General features: G+C 48.6%; 1 protein-coding gene across 3 annotated transcripts in view; it reads right to left on the minus strand.

Annotated features, from left to right (window-relative positions):
- Positions 1-2974: 2974 nt before the first annotated feature.
- Positions 2975-16059, minus strand: part of CD151 (CD151 molecule (Raph blood group)) — a 40764-nt gene continuing 27679 nt past the window's right edge. For all 3 annotated transcript variants that reach the window (XM_026059146.1, XM_026059147.1, XM_026059148.1), the window contains 5 exons: positions 13487-13561; positions 10863-10967; positions 8810-8965; positions 6363-6449; positions 2975-5229 (listed from right to left, as the gene is read on the minus strand). In XM_026059146.1, the coding sequence (XP_025914931.1) occupies positions 5170-5229; positions 6363-6449; positions 8810-8965; positions 10863-10967; positions 13487-13561 (483 nt within the window). In that variant the 3' untranslated portion in view covers positions 2975-5169. The remainder of the gene's footprint in view (positions 5230-6362; positions 6450-8809; positions 8966-10862; positions 10968-13486; positions 13562-16059) is intronic.

The following is a 16059-nucleotide window of genomic DNA, read 5'->3' on the forward strand; positions in this document are numbered from 1 at the left end:
ATATGCTCTTCAGAGAAAGACACTCTGCTACGCGCTTATTAGAAGCCACAAGCCACAAAACAATCTTGCCAAAGGGGGGAATAATTTCCCTTTGGGGTGGAGAAGGATTACTGGAACCACATGGCAACCCTAAAGGCATGGAGAGGGAACAGGACCAGGCAGGAGGATGGGATTTGTGGCCATTTTCTGTGACCAGGCAAGGAGACCCTACGGGATCAGCGATCCCACAGCTTTCCTCTCGGAGGGCAGCTCAGCTTTGTACCTGGCTCCACACAACATCGCTGTGGCAGCCCCACCTGAGGCAGCAAGGCTGGTGAAGGGGAGTTTGAAACCAACCGCTGTGGACGTGCCCAGAAGCATCTCCAGGCTGGGAAAGGCAGGGCAGCTGTAAGCATGCACAGCCGGCTGGGGGGAAAGGAGATCRCAGCCCTTCCCTGGCCCAGACCAGTCCTCGAGCAAGGTTTTCTAATGGGGGAAGAAGGTTCAGATCACTTCTGGACGTCCTCGTCACCCCAGAGCGACGGTCACCACAAGGTGACTCGCTCATGTCACCTGTGAGCCAGATGGGGAGGAATACCCAGGTCACAGGCAGAGGTGGTGGTGGTAGGGTGCCCACACCACAGGCCAAGGAGGCAGGAAAGAGCACAGGGCTTCCTGCGTCCTTGGTGGGGAACRGAGAGTCCCAGGAGCTCGCCTGTGCGAGGAACTACAGCTCACCCCTCTGCTTTTCCAGGCTCTCACATGCACTGCAACCTGCACGTTCTCTGCGCTCCGTGTCTGAAATTAAAATAACGAATGTTTAGTAGGTGGGTCCTCCAAGGTGGGGAAGGCTCAGTGACRGCAAGTTGGATTCAGGGCAGCGCAGTGCCGAGGGGGCACAGGCAGCTGCTGGGGACACAGGGAAGCAGAGTCCCCCTATAAACAAGGGGCCATTCGCGCCCCCTTGGTTTGTAGGGACGAGCTGGTGGGCAGCTCCAAGCTCTGAGGGCAGCAGGGCAGGACAGAGGCAGCCGGGCTGGGGACAGATGACAGCAAGGAAGCTCACAGCTGATAAGTCCCAGGCCGCAGCCTGCCCCAGGCCCTCTTGCACAAACCTCCACAGGGCAGTTTATACCCACCTGATCTTTTTCCCTTGCCACCATCAAACCACCCACGTCCGTCTCCTCTGTTGCATTCAGCCAACAGGTTTGTGTTTTGTAGCAGAAGCTCCTTTTCCGAGCCAACCGAGTGCGCTCAGTGCTACTTTGCTTCATTCCCTGTCTGATGGGTAGCATGGTTAAACAGGTGCCAGCAGCAAAAAAGCTGAGGCTTGGAGAACACAGGTAAGAAAGGCACTCGATCCAYGGCCTAAGCCAGTGCCGGGGAGCCATCTGGCACCCAGCGTAACGGGAGAAGAGGCGCGGGCTGGCACGTGGACAGGATAGGTGGGGGGAGGCAGGGGAGCGGGAGGGCAGCAGCCCTGCCTGCCCCAGGCTCTCTGCCCCCCAGGGTTTTGGCAGGAAGGGTGGGATGCCCCGTCCTGCTTGGGTCTTCCCTTTGGCCTCCCAGCCCAAGCCCAGTTGAGCCCTCAGTGTAGGTCTGTGGGACCAGTGCCTCGCTGCAGTGTGAAAACCACTGGAACGAGCAACCTTCCTTCCAGGTGAGCAAACACGTAGGCATTGTCAGAGCGACCTGCCCCACGCTTCCCTCAGGCGCAGGGACGCCGCTGCCCACAAAGCAAAGCAGCCTGAGCTAGACTTAACGTACCAGAATTAAGGGAGCTAAATTAATACTGCACCGTGTGTGGAGTATGGAGAGCCACCGAGTGGCCATGCCTGTTAGTGGCAGGCAGGCGTTCCCAGCCAGTTGGATATCAGCGTACTTGAAATTTGTAATGTGCAATTCTCCACTCTCGCACTCAAGAGGCTGGTAATAAAAACGGAGTGCGTATCTGCTCCCTGTTTTTCACGTCTATGCTGCAAGGTGGCTATGAGCTACACGGACGGCGTTGTGTGGAACAACTACACAGCACGTGCAGGAACACAGGCCCRTAGCCCAGGGCACCCCCATGCACCCCGTTCACGGTACAGTGCTAAGAAGCTGCAGCCACCCTGCAGCAGCCCAACCCCGTCCCTGTAACACAGAGACGATGGAAAGGGGAGAGACTTCCACTAAGTGGAAACCAGGTGTCAGAGGCTACTAAGAACTTCACTAAGCAGTTAGGTGTAGCACAAATTCGGGAATACTGTGTTGCGTGCGCACACTTCCATGCGCACAGACTGGGTCCACAGCTGCTGCAATACCTGGTGCCAGGAGGTCCTGCAACTCCAGCTCTCAGGGTGTCACACGGAGGAGCAGTCCCTCAGCACCCCGCAGCAGCAGATCTCAGTCAGGCTAGCAAAAGCAGTGACATGAAGCAGATTTTTCCTGCAGCTTCTTTTTCAGGCCRATCCCTCAGATCAGCTTCTTCCACTGCTGAGCAAACAGTTCAAACCAAGCTGTGGCTGGCCCAAGCCTGCTATTTATTCAGTCCTCGCTGTTGGCGACATGCTGCATTCTGTAGGCACTGTCACTCACAGGCCCCACAGATACTACTATTATAGGCCCTGTCTTCTTTAAGCCAAGGAGAATTTTTGCATTGATTTTCACAAACTTTGGATCAAGCTAGAAGAAAAGGCATAGAGCGCTCACGACATCTATCGACTCCCTTCAGCCCTTCGCATTCAGAACTGCAGGACCCAACACAAGGGAGCAAGGAGCACCAGCAACACCAGCAGAAGTCACTGGGCACCCCACGTGCTCAGGGGTGCAATCCCGGGGCTCCTCTCCTCTTTGCAAGACGAGGMGGTTGTGTCTCTATGGGCTTCATGGCCGCCAAATTCAGGGTTCCTGCTCTTCTGCTTTGACCTGCTTTCTGCCATCRCTGTGGACTCTGAATCCATATGACCCACACTGCTCACATTATCTCTTTGGTTTCACTACACCGGATAGGTATAGAATCTTAAGCTTTATTTTTCTATTGGCCAGCAACTTAAACTGGGTTAAAAAAAAAAAGCAATGAATATTATTACACAGAGAAAAAGTATAAAACAACTCAATGGACACAAGCCAACTTACTATTATATCTCACTCTTCCTGGCCTCTCCCACCCCTGTACAACATATTTGAAGGGAATGGGCAAAGGCAGCTATGAAGATATGCATAAGAAACTAGAAATATTGCTTCAAGCAACATGCTGAATATTTTCCTCTTAGTTAGTAGTCAATACTTGTCAGGAACTTGAATATAAAACAAGAAATAATTTAGAGAGTTCTCCTTTAGATCATTACGCAATAATTTAGATTTCTTTCCCCTCTTTCCCTTTGCCTGGGGAACAAGGATACACCTGAGCTCCTCCACCTCTCTGCATTAGTACTAAGGATTATTTCATGGTGCGGATGCCAACGGGGGAGTTTCAGATTCACCTGCTCTGAATTTTAACTTGTCACCCATTAGCCCCCTTGCAGGAGCCAGCCCAAGGTTTCTGCTCTGTGAATCAAAACCTTTGGGAAAGCGGCTGATTTTGTGAACGTTAACTGTTTGGCTGCCAGGGGACAGGGCTCAGCCTGTGCCACTAACAGGCCAAGAAAGGGAATAAATGACTTTGTTTATGAAAGGGCTTGTCTTAACTGCTTAAAAAAGAAACCCCAAAACTCCACATCCCTTTCTTCTTCATAGGTGTAACAGGCATATCAGGAAGGTGAAAACAAGACCCGAGCTTTACCAGGCAGACTTACAGAAGAGAACCCTACACCCTTTCCAGGACAATTAGGAAAAAAACAACCCAAATCCCCAGGAGGGGAGTGGCACAGAAGCTCCTGTGAATTCAGGTTAAGATCCTGTTGGCATCATGATCCATAGCCCCTGAAAAAGATCAGGGCAGCAGTGATGTCTATGTCCTGTACATATCCTGGATCCCAGTGAAGAGATAACATTTAAATAAACCTATTCCTCTGCAGCAACCAGACCATTAACTCATAACMCAGCTCTCCCAATTTACCAAATACACTGGGGCAACTGGGTGAAGCTGATTATACTGGTTACTGCTGAGAGGGTTAGGAAAGTGGGCTTCCAGGTCTCCTTAAAGCCAGAAAACCCTCAGCTGATTAACAAACTCTATGGAGGCTGATACAACATTTGTACATATTCATTTCCTGCCCAAGAAAGACAAGCTTGGTAATTACACCATCAGGCCCAGGGCATCTCTCAGTGTTTAAGAGACATGAGAAGATATTTCCACTAACTGAAGAGGCCAAAGGGTAGCAAGACATGCCTGCTCCACAGACAGATCAGTTCTTCACCAAATCTCAGCGGAGGGTAGGCAGGAAACAAATTAAAATTTTTCTCATTCACACTGGAAGCCGCTAAATACAACAAACTAGACCAAAAAGAATTGGAACAGAGTTCAATGTCTTTGCTCTAGAACCACTAGAGACAAAAGGCCTCTTGTGGCTCCTAATGGCACTGTGTTGGGTGAAAGCTTCGAGGAAGAAGAGGAAGGATTGCTGATTAATCCTAAGGCAGCCACATCTTGGCAATGGAGTCGTGACAAGATTTCAGTTGCACCAAGCTACGTTCCCAATTAGAAGGGAGAGCGGTTTCTGCCCCAAGCAACCAAGCAGACATCCTCTCAGATGGAAAACAGCTGTGTTAAGGCATCAGTGTGCACTTAGGGGAGAGAGAGAAATCTTCTTCGTATGAGAGACTCAGCCCTGGCTCCAGCTTGGTGCAGAAACATCATCTGTCCTCACAGTAAATGCATGGTGCTGTTGAGCCACTTATCAGAGAGCAAACTAAGGTTCTTGATATCTTCATGTTGGCTGAAGAAGAGCCTCAAGAGAAACGGCCCTGATAATCTTGCTTTGGTTGTATCAACGGACTGTTTTGCTAAGGCTTCTAGCAGAAGACCCACAGCTCAGTTGCTCCTTGACAATGAGGAGAACCCACTGAACCCCTGCCTGCCTTGTACACGACAAGGAGGGTGCCTTTCCCCAGAAGGGGCAGGTGAGGCAGTGCACGGTCCCAGAGGCATTTCATTACAGAGCCAAGTCCTCAGGTTACTGACACTTCTGTGCTGGTGGCGGAGGGTGGTGAGGTTGGCAGGCACTAAGGGAGGTGGCAGAGGGGGAGCTAACAGAGTTCCTGCAGCTCTTAATATGGTTCCGGCTTTAAACTCTTGTACAAGCAGCAGGTGAAAATCATTCCAAAGATCTACAGGGCATAAAGAGAAGAGACAAATGCATGAGAAGAGTTTATGGACTACTGCAAAAGAGGGAGTGGGAAAAGGCTAGGAAACATCATCAGTGTACTTCATAGACTCAGGTCTAGTTTCCTCCCCTTTTCCTTCCTTCCTGGAAGAAAGTTCTCCTTCCACGCCCTTTGACCATCCAGGCAAGCTGGCAGAAGTGCTGAGCACCACAGCTCAGCTTACAGCGATGGGGAACACACAGGTTCACCACTTCTGGAAAGCAGCCCCTCAGAGCTCACAGCAGCTGCTTGCAGGAGGCCAGGGAGGTGAAGGGGTAGCATGGACGCAGAACGGTGGGGAGGCAGCAGCTTGCCAGTTACCAGCTGGATGCAGACTGTAGCGGCAACTAGCTACCGCCTGGGGATACTGCACTCCAGCTTGCAATGAACAGCAGGAGAGAACATAATCTGTGCTAATCCTCATAATTAACCATGAGCAACTTCTCTGGGATGTGATTTGGCTGCTTGCCGGGAAGAAGGGGAAAATGAGGAACTCCCAGAGACATCTGCAAGGGGAAGGAGAGAATATCCTGCCTCTTCCCCTCTAAAATGGAGTGGAGGGGAATCCATATCCTTTTTACTTATCTCCCTCTCACAAATTATTTGCAGAACCACAGTGCTGCTCCTCAACACGACAAAGAGAAAGGAGAAATCCTGGAGTATTTTAAACATCACTAATAATCTGGGCTAGGAAAATCTTCCAGACTGGCTGTATCTCCTTAGCTACGCAGGCAATCATGGCACATCCCCACAAGAGGTCTCCCTCAGGCTGCAAAACACCCAGCCATGGGTCGCACTCCCTTGCAAGCAGCACAGGGGCGGACACCCGTCTCTCCCATGGCTGGCTGCACTGCGGTTTGTTCTCCCCATTCCTTCGACAGAGGCAAAGTTTTACAGACCCATAAAAGAGGCTCTTAAAAGGGGCTTAAAAGCCCATAAAAGGCTCTTGCTTTGGAGCTAGCAAATCTTGGGATTCCTGAAGTACCTGGCAGCTTCTCCTCCTAAGTCAGGGGAAAGTCTGATCTTTTCCATTCCTCAGCTCCGGGGTTCCTTTAACCTCTGCCCAGTGCCCCCAAAACTCCAGTCAGTCCTTTTACCTGCACACAAGCAATGCTGATCCCCACTGCCCCGATAATCTTCAGATGCTCTTGAATGAAGTTTTCCAGCTTGGTAATGCAGCCATTCTGTGGGAAGAGATGGGAGGGACAGGCATGGAAYCAGCTTCATTTTAACTGCTTGTCTCTTGCTCAGGACAACATTGCAAGCTTTGAAAGCCATGCTATAAAAAGCAGTCTGTGAGCATCGTCTCCTCCAACATCACTGAAAAAGCTAAAGAGATGATGTAAACTGCAAAATGTTTTGTATGGCCCTAGACCTACTACAGACCACTTAAAACAGTCACCTGCAGGACTGCTCAGGAACTCCCAAACAGACCCCAGAAGGCTGCTAGCTGGGAGGAGGAATGCGGAAGAAGAGCAGGTCCCAGCAACAGTCCTGCAGCCAGCTGGGCTGACAGAGCAGGTGAGGCAGAAACAGCACTGCTGCCTCTGGCCATGTTGAATTGCAGCAACAGCCAAGGAGCGGTGGAGGGAGCACGTCATTTTTCTCCGAGATATGTGGAGAAGGGTCCCCTCGTTCATTACCTAGCACATGCCTGGAGTGGGTGTTTACTCCAGTCAGGCCAAAAGGCTGAGGAAATGCTGCTGAGAGGATCCAGTACTGAGACCTTTCATCTGACRGGAGCCCTTTAAGGCCAAATTCCTCCCACTGCTATTTTTGAGAGCAATGAGTTTCAGTGTGGGCCTGAAAAGCCAGGCTCTGCCTGCCTCTCTCTTGCAATTACACCCTTGGCTGGCAACGTGACCCTTCCCTCCCCACTTAGTTCTGCCAAGTTTTTGTCGTCATAAGGCAAAAAGAAATCAGTAAGACCATTCGCTGTTTTTTAGAATTGCCTTTAAATAATTAAACCATTCAATCTAGTGAGGCAGCTTTTCCATGGTAACATCRGGGGGATTTATTGTGTAGGCTACAGCAGCGCCCCAAGGGTGCTGGGGGCCTTCCTGCCCCAGAGAGTTTACAGTGAACACAGAAACCTACACACACAGGGGCAGAGGGAAGGAGTGAGAACGCAGCCCTTCCGGGAGGAATGGTAACGGTTTCACTTTTCCCATGCCTGGGTTAGAGTTTAGTCAGCCCCAGTTGCCCTGATCTGAAGTAGTTATTACTCTTTCCTGACCTGATTTGTTTTTTTTCCCCCCCAAAGCCACTAACATCCTTTCTGAACTCTGCTCTTACTTAGATCCAAGCCACCCCTTGCAGCTTTCTCTCCTCTAGAGCTAACCCGCCACGTCTGGCAACTTAGAGGGGCTCTCTTAATAATCCAACTGGGCAGCTGCCTCCAGTTTTATACAGCACAGACAGAGGAAGGGAAGAGCCAGCTCTACCACTCAGCTGGTTGCAGGTTTGCACTCCCAGGGACACCTCATCGGCCCTTGGATGCTTTTCTGCACCTCCTTGTTGGGTCTAGCCTGGAAGACACAAACCTCATGGGAAAGCCTTTTTTCCAAAGGGCAAAACCCAGCTAAGCAGCTGGACTTAAGATGAGGCTTTGATAGATCAGAAAGACTTGGCTTCATCTCCCTGTTCGTGTCACAAGGCTAGAGGGCTGGATTCCTTTGTATCTGTTTGAGCTGCTTGACCTAATGGCAAATGTTATTCACACTCCTAAAACTATCTAATGCTCTTCTGAGTCCTGCAGAAAGTACGTACTCTGTGAGAATAAATATCTGCTTTAAAGGGGTCACCTCTTCATTCACAGCCCTCCTTAACTGTCAGAGGTACCAAGAACTAGAAAAAGGAGACCAGAAGGAACTTCATTTGCACCTTGCAGAGTAATTTCAATGACTGGAACCGTGCCACATGTAGGGCTCAAACTCAAGTCTTCTGCTAGAAGTGACCACCTCCCACACTTTCCTCTATCACCAGCATACCCTATAATAACAAATATAATCTATTATTTTTATCTATATATACATATAAAACAATAAAAAGCTGTAGAAAATACTCCTACTGTCTTCCCCTCTTGCTGAAGCCTCTTTTTTACTGGCTTTGCAACCCTCTCCCACAATCAGGTTCCCTGCAAAAGCCAAGAGCAGTCTCAAGATGGATTTGAAATACCCTCCTTGCCCAATCCATGGTCCCTCCTGCAAAGCACTGCCAATTTATTCCATACTGTATTGACTGGGCGTTGTCTGATCCCACACACATTGGCAGTCGCAATTACACACCTCTGTAATAGCAACCTACATGCGAGAGTCCAGACACCCTGACTCCTGGCTGTAAAGAGTTAAATACCTCCTCTTTTTGTCTTCCTTGAAGCTGTTATAATTTATCCTTAAAGGCTGGATGCTAAACTACAGAAACAAATTCTGCTTTCTAAAGACTCCTGCTGACTTTGGAGCCTACCAACAGCTTGCAGCATTGATCYAACACCTCCTTTATACACTTCACAACCAGGAGGCTCTGAAACTCTTCTGCTCTTTACCTCCTTGTAGATGTTGGAAGGATGGTCTCTTCGGCCACATAGGTCGGTTATAGTCTTACAGCAGCTGTCTGGGACCTTCCGTCCATTGGCCTCCRGAGATCTGATCCACAGGCTGTCAGTCCAGTCTGTGTAGTTGTTGCTCCCGCAGCACTTGAACTGGATGAACACAGATTACAGGCTGAGCTTGCAAGCACTGCAACCGCCTTCCCCCTCCAGCCTCCCTGCAGCACATGCTGGGCTTCCTCCTCCTTTGCAGAGACTCCAGCTATCTCACTGGCCTGGATTTCTTTAGGCTACTACCTTCATTAGTGACCTTTTTGTTAAGAGTCCTAAATAGGGCCATTAAATATCAGCATCATCCACCTTTCAGCTGCCATGGCCCCTAGTTACTGCTGGGATGGACCGCAACCAGAGATCGCCTGCAGCTACCTCTGCTCTTAACCCCAGGACTGGAGAGTGCTAATGGTGATAAGACTGTGAATTTAATTACCAGTCACTGAAAGTAATGCTGCTGTTCAGCATACCCTGGGGCCAAGCAAGGGGCTGGAACTGGCAACATGTTTTGTTTTTGCTTTTTTTCCCTTCCCTGTATGGATCCTAACAAAGGTTTCTGTCTTTCACCTCACACCTGAGAACAAAACTCATGTCTCATGGTGTAACACTGCACCCTGCTCCCTCTGCCTTCCCCAGTCAGCCCACGGCTACTCTGCCAGGAGGGCAGGAGCCAGTTCCTGCCCCTGTCACAAAGTTTGTCAAGTAAGTTTTCAGATCTCCCTCTACATGAGTTTTTCTAACTTCTTCTGTACATTGTCTAACTGGGGTTGATCTCTGCCCAGCAAGAGGCAATATGCAGGTTTAGCCCAGGTTCTGAGGCCCGCAAAGGGACAACACTGTATTAATCATTAGTTATTATTATTCTTTCACGAACAACTGCACTTTAATGGCTGAAAACCGGTCATTGTACACTGTGGACCAAACCCCACAACAGTCATAAAGTTCTGTGGATCCAGCACCTCAAAAACTAAAGCTGAGAACAAAAACACTCGTGCCTCACCATGCTACTGGCAGCTGGATAGGGACCTGAGAGGGACCAGGTCAAAGCAGGGAAAGGGGGAAACTAAATGATTAATTCTCAGCAGAGGTGGGATTGAAGCTTTCACCCAATATAATGTTCCCTAGAATACCAGTGTCTCCACATTACTTATGTTCATGCATCATAGTAATAATGAGCACACTAAACAGCAGGATACTGTTGGAAGGAGGTAAATTCATACCAAAACAGAGGGTACTCTTCATGAGCAGGGACAGCCAGCAGGTCCTTGTCATCTGAACTTGCTGAGATTATGAAGCTGTCGAGAGCAGCCAAGGATCTGCACTGCTTTATTACTTCCATCAGAACAGTCACAGGCCCCTGCGCAGGCTGGCTTGCCTTCTCCCCACGAGGTGAATTTTGTGAAAGTGCTGCATTTGTCTAGGCTTTTCCCCTCAGACTGATGGCAACCTGACTACACCCACTGCACAAGCACCTGGTAGCAGGGCAGTACGTGCACAGACAGCCCCMTGCTTTGAAAGTGCTGGACCTATGCCTGTGAGCAAGGGTCTTTGCTGTGAGAAAGCCCATCAGAACGGTGGCAGCCCTAACTGAACCACCTCGGAGCTGTCGGGCACAGCTAGCAACAGCAGCAGGAAGGCTCTTCTTTCATTACATCTTTCTCTCTGGGGTACTGAGGAGTTTAATGAAAGATGTCAGCCATTCCTCCACAGCTTTAATGTTGGAAACAGAAGCAGCTGTCAGAGCGACTGGGCAGCTCCAGTTCACTCTGGGAGCAATCAGTGTCCCCTGCCCTACTGCGGCTCCAGTTCAGAGATCACAACGCGCAGCTCTGCTGGTAGCACGGCCCAGGCCCTGCACCCCACCCAGCCTGTCTTGAATCAGGGGAAGCTGTGAAACATCTGCATCTTTGATGACAAGAGCCCATGATGCCTTTTGTTTGTTTGTTTGTTTTTAAGCCCTGCTATTGCATTCATTCTCCCTACCTCTCGAGACACCTACCTTCTGCTGCAGTTTATCTACGGCATTGGTAACACTCTCTTCTCCCTCTTTCTGGTACTTCTGGGTCATGGTGTTCTTCAAGTTTTGCTTCAGCTCCATGCTTAGCTGAATGGAAGAGACAGGTGGGACAAAATCATGAGGCGAACCCACCTCCCCTCAGAGTGACCCAATGCCCTTCATACATTTCATCACATTTACTCCAGGAGGAGAGCACAAAGCCTAGTGAAGCTACAGCTTCCTTCAAGCTCACCCTCCAAGGTTGGATTGGATTGGTTTCCAGGAAGCACACGAGCTTATTTCCAATTGATCAAAGATCATGCTCCCATTTTAATAAGTGGAAAGAGGTGCCTCTGGGCTAAATTTCAAGCTTGTGCTACACATCACTGTAAGGGTCCCAGCCCTGCATATGGGACCTGCCAAGACCTGCCTGGCTCAGAATAGAATATAGAAGATTGTGCCTGCTTAAAATATGAATAGGACTACGAGACCACAGGCAGGATTATGTCTCTGAAGCCTGTGACAGCAGATCACAGCCAAAGCAGTCTATCCAGGAGCAAGAGGAAATCAGCGTCCTGGGCATACTGCACTGAGGCTGTGTAGTTTGAATAGCTCCTGTATCAACATCAGCAGGAGGGGAAAAAGGGTGCGACCGTAAGAGTACTGCAAACTGCGCATTCAAAGGCCTTTCTGATATCAGTGACACATTTGTAAGGCCAGAGAGAGGAGTCTGATTTTGCAAGTGTATCAGTCCTGAAAACACTCCTACCATAAACCACTGGCAAGCTCAGGCAACTGGTTTCAAACGTTTTTCTCTCCTATGGAGGCTCTTTTAATATGCCTGAATTCTTTTCACCCACCCCTGTGGCAGCCAGAAAGTACCTAAGATCTGCATCTCTTTTTGTCATCCTGGTTCATATAGCAACAGTGCTTTAGTCCGACACATCTGAAATCCTAAGTYTTCTATACCAATAAACAATGTCATCATGCCTTTTAGATGGTGTCATTGAATGAATCAGGTGGACATTTTCTCTATACATCTTTATTTCTTCACAGTAAGGAATAAATCATTTTGTTATGCTGAACTGGATGAAATACAGTCTGTTGTTTATTTTCCCTTTGAAACCTTGTTTTTTTTTCCAACCCCATGTGTCAAATGGGGACAACACCTACCTCACAGAGATGATGTGAGGCTTCATTCATTAACATTTGCAAAATGCTTTGAGATCCTGGTCTGGGAAGCTCTACAGAAGTGCAAAGGACTTAGTGTAATAAAGAGAAAGGAAAAGGTTCGGCAGCTGGAAAGCACCAAAGGCAAATAAAGAGGAGAGTCCATTAGCAGAATTATTACTTGGGAGAAAAGCAGTTACCTGCGGGCTCACGGGGAAGAACTGCAGCATGGAATAGAGACAGCAAAAGAAACACAGAGTTTAGGCACACATACACAAGCCTTGGACACCAAAGCAAGGGCAGAAATAAAACCAGTGGCAAACAGAGCAAGCAGCCTGCACCCAGGAAAGAAGGGGGATTTCTGTCAGGCAGAGGGCAAGGGGAAAGCGCAGCTATTGATCAGATGCCTCAGGTGATGCAAAGCACTCTAAGGCTGCAGCTCTGAACGTGCCACCCCCTGCTTCAACCTGAGGGACACCCCCTCTTCATTCATTGTCACATATGAACTTGGTCTTTGCACAGATGGACCTTGGCTTCCTGCCACGCTCCCAGGATTGATCTTTCCCCATTAAATATGAACACTCCTGCCACTGATTCCTCTTGGTACAAACAAACATAGCTCTTTGGCTCAAACTGCCAGTGCACATCTTAACGAGGCAAAGCACAGAAGCCCCAAGATAAAAGGAGCGGCAAAGAAACCAGACAGTGAAGCCAACAAGATGGCATGTCCAGCTGATTTTCAGGCAGCCACTTGACAACAATCCTGGTTTGCCCTTTCCAGTCGATTTCCAGACACAAGGGCAACTTCCCAGGCTGTTTGCATCTTGGTGGCTAAACTCCATTTAAAAACAAAGCAGTGACTGAAGCTCCTGCTCCCTGCGGCTGCAGCAGGTGCCAAGTTAAGACTGCAGCTGTTCAGAGCCTATGCTGTTCTCCAGGCCCTCAGCTGGGCTAGTTACGTAAAGCTCTCAAAAACTTCTGGACCTGAAAGGACCCGACCTCTCAGCTGGACYGTTTATCATCTTTGCCAGTTCAGGAGTATGGCAGCTGGCTTGCTGGATGCAGCAGGGGACTGTTTCCATGTCCTGAATATAATAGGTGGCACTAATAAGATTTCAGTTGCTTGCATGACGCCTTGTAGGGCATTAGGAAGTTCCTAGGTCTACACAGCCTCGACAGTTCTCTCCCACAAGGCTCTGCAGAAAAACAGGGGGCAAAGGTGAACTACAAGAAGGCGCTGAGCAGCATCTGCCTCCTAAGTGTAACCACTAACACTTTWTCAAAACCAGCAAATAATCCAAGGTCTTTTTTATATGCAGGGAAGTGAGTACAGAGACGTAGAAATGAGCCTCAACCAGACCCTGGGTCCCAAGACTCCAACATTTCTGAGCAGAAATGGGATAACCAGCTGTTTTCTCTCTCCCTGGTTTGAGCCTCTAGTACGAATGTCTACTCACCTGCTGGTAATAGATATAGGCCAGGATTCCAGCAATGATCTCAAGGAGGAAGATGCACAGCAACAATATGAAGTACTGTAAAATAATGGGAAACGCAGGACATTAGAGCAGAATGTGGGGAGATGCTGGGAGCAAGCTTCACATTGCCTGGTGAAATGCATGAACCCGTCTGTGTTGATGCTTTTCTGCAGGAGCGCTTAAAGTCTGGGGTTGGGATTAGGACCTCACTAGGGTAGGAAGGAACAATCTCGCAGGAAAAATAATGCAGGAAAACTGAAGATAAGCAGCAACAAGTGTGAGTTTAACTCACACAACCAGAGGGACATAGAGAATGGAAAAGTGTAGGCAACTGAGATAAGATCAGAGGACAACAGAGAGTGGTTGGTGAATAACCTGATGAGTACACTCAGTATCACAGAAAATATCTATTTCTGATATCAAATTTAAAAAAATCTTTTTTTTTCTTTTTAAAACTTTTGCTTGTTTTGATATTGTTTAAGGCTTTTCGCAGTTGCTAAGGAGAAATTAATGTTATAATAATGATTTAATAAAGCAACAAAGGGCCTGTTTCACTCAGGATATAACAGACCAATTAAGCACAAACTTACAGCATGGATTTATGTTCCCAGTGACTTCYGTAGAACTCAAAAACAGGACTCAGCAATGAATTTTAGAACAGAGTTACCCTCAGGACTCCGAGTATTTGTTCTGCTGAACTGGGATCTAGAAGGAAAAGCTCAGTATCTTAGAACCAAAGTGAGAAGACAGGACTAAGAGGAGAACGCTGGTATTTCTTAAAAAGGACTTGATGACAGGAAATGGGATGTGCCCTGCTTACCACAAGGAGAACCAGATGGACAGTGCAGAAAACTAGCAAGGTTTGGGAGGATTTTACCTACGCACAGACAAGGAGGGAAGCCAAACAGATGAGGAGGAACATCTGTATGGGACTAAGAGGACTGGGCAGGTCTGGAGACAGAGCACTAGATCGTGACTCTGAAAATACAGATTTTATGTAGCTCTGCCACTGACCTCTTCAATGACACTGGCAAGTCACTTCACCCCTCCATGCCCCATTTTTCCCATCTGTAAAAAATATTTAATGGATTATTTTCATTGAAGTGCTTTAATGCCAATAAAACTACTAAACATCAGTTCCTGAGGGCTGGCAGCAGTACTAGGTGCCACGTACCTACAAACTCTCTTCCATGCTCCCTCACAAATGGTTCTAGGATATTTGTCCTGCCTTAGCAGCCATTCCCCTTTGTCAGGGCCCCCTCAGCGGCTACAGTCAGTTCACTCTCTAGTCCATCAAAATGGAAAGAAAAAAGCCAAATTTCAGCCTCATCATAGATCTACCTATATCATTCAAAATGCAGGTTCGTCCCCATGCCCTGCCCCATCACAGAGCCTCACAACAACCTCAGGAGACCACCTGTAGGGACGAAAGGAGTTTGAGCTTTGTGCTCATTCCAACTGAACCTCTCTGCTAATGCTCATCAGGTAGGTCAGTTCTGACCGTGACGTGGCTGCTTCCTCCTCAGGGTCACAGAGAGCTTCCCAGAGAGATCCCCCACCCTAACACAGAGCCCTCGCCTTGCTTCGCTCCTGGTCAGCCATGTTCCTTTACAGACTCAGGTTGTTCTACAATTGCTACTAGATTTTACTTCTTTGCAGATGAATTAAATGTTCACAAGCTGAAGGGACACCAGTTCCAGCTATAACAAGAACAGGAACTGGAAAGACCTTGTGCAAAGTGCCTGTAAGAGTTATCCTGCCAAGGACAGAACAACATGTCTCTGTTCTGCGAGACCCTCCGACTTACAGATCTTCCCCCCACCTTTCACACACACAAACACACACCAGCTCTGTGCTATTCACCAGCCTATTTTCTATTTTTCCCCTGAGCCTAGGAAATGCTGTTATCAAAGGAAGAAGCAAACAGGTTCCAATAAATGTAGCTAGACTTCAAACTGTCTCTCCCTGACACACACAGGAACAGCAAAGACCTGTACAGAGCAAGTCGGCCTAAATAGCACAGATGCCTTTTGTTACCCTAGCGTTACATTCCCTGCTGTGCTCCCTTCTTTGCCCAGTCGCCACAGGTATTTCCAAGCCCCTTTGCAGGAGTAAAACAACACTGACACATGCAGAACTCAGGTTTCCTCTTCCACCCCTGCTGGGATTCAGCAGCTGCAAAGGATGGACAGCTGGGTTTTATCTGTAGGCTGGGCTTTAATCTGAGTGCACAATCTCAGGCATTCACTCCCCAGCCCCACACTCTCCCCCGAGACGGCTGAGCACTGGAAGTGTCTGCATACGCCTGTACAAGGTGCCCATTCATACCATGGGAATGAGTCACCCAGTGGAGGGCTGGAGAGCTAAAGGCTGGTCCCAACACTCATAGGACGTTCAAAGGGGCAAGAAAGGACCAGCACTTTTTACACAAAGACTGGCTTTCTTTTGTGGGAACCTAGTTATGCCCTATTGCTCTGACATCATTCTTCTGGGAAGGAGGGGGAAGGAGGGCGGCAGGATGCTGAAAACAACCAATGAACTGGAAAGTTTCTTTC

The sequence above is a fragment of the Apteryx rowi genome, unplaced genomic scaffold, assembly GCF_003343035.1.
Source record: "Apteryx rowi isolate R43461 unplaced genomic scaffold, aptRow1 scaffold_152, whole genome shotgun sequence".
In the NCBI taxonomy this organism is placed as follows: Eukaryota; Metazoa; Chordata; class Aves; order Apterygiformes; family Apterygidae; genus Apteryx; species Apteryx rowi.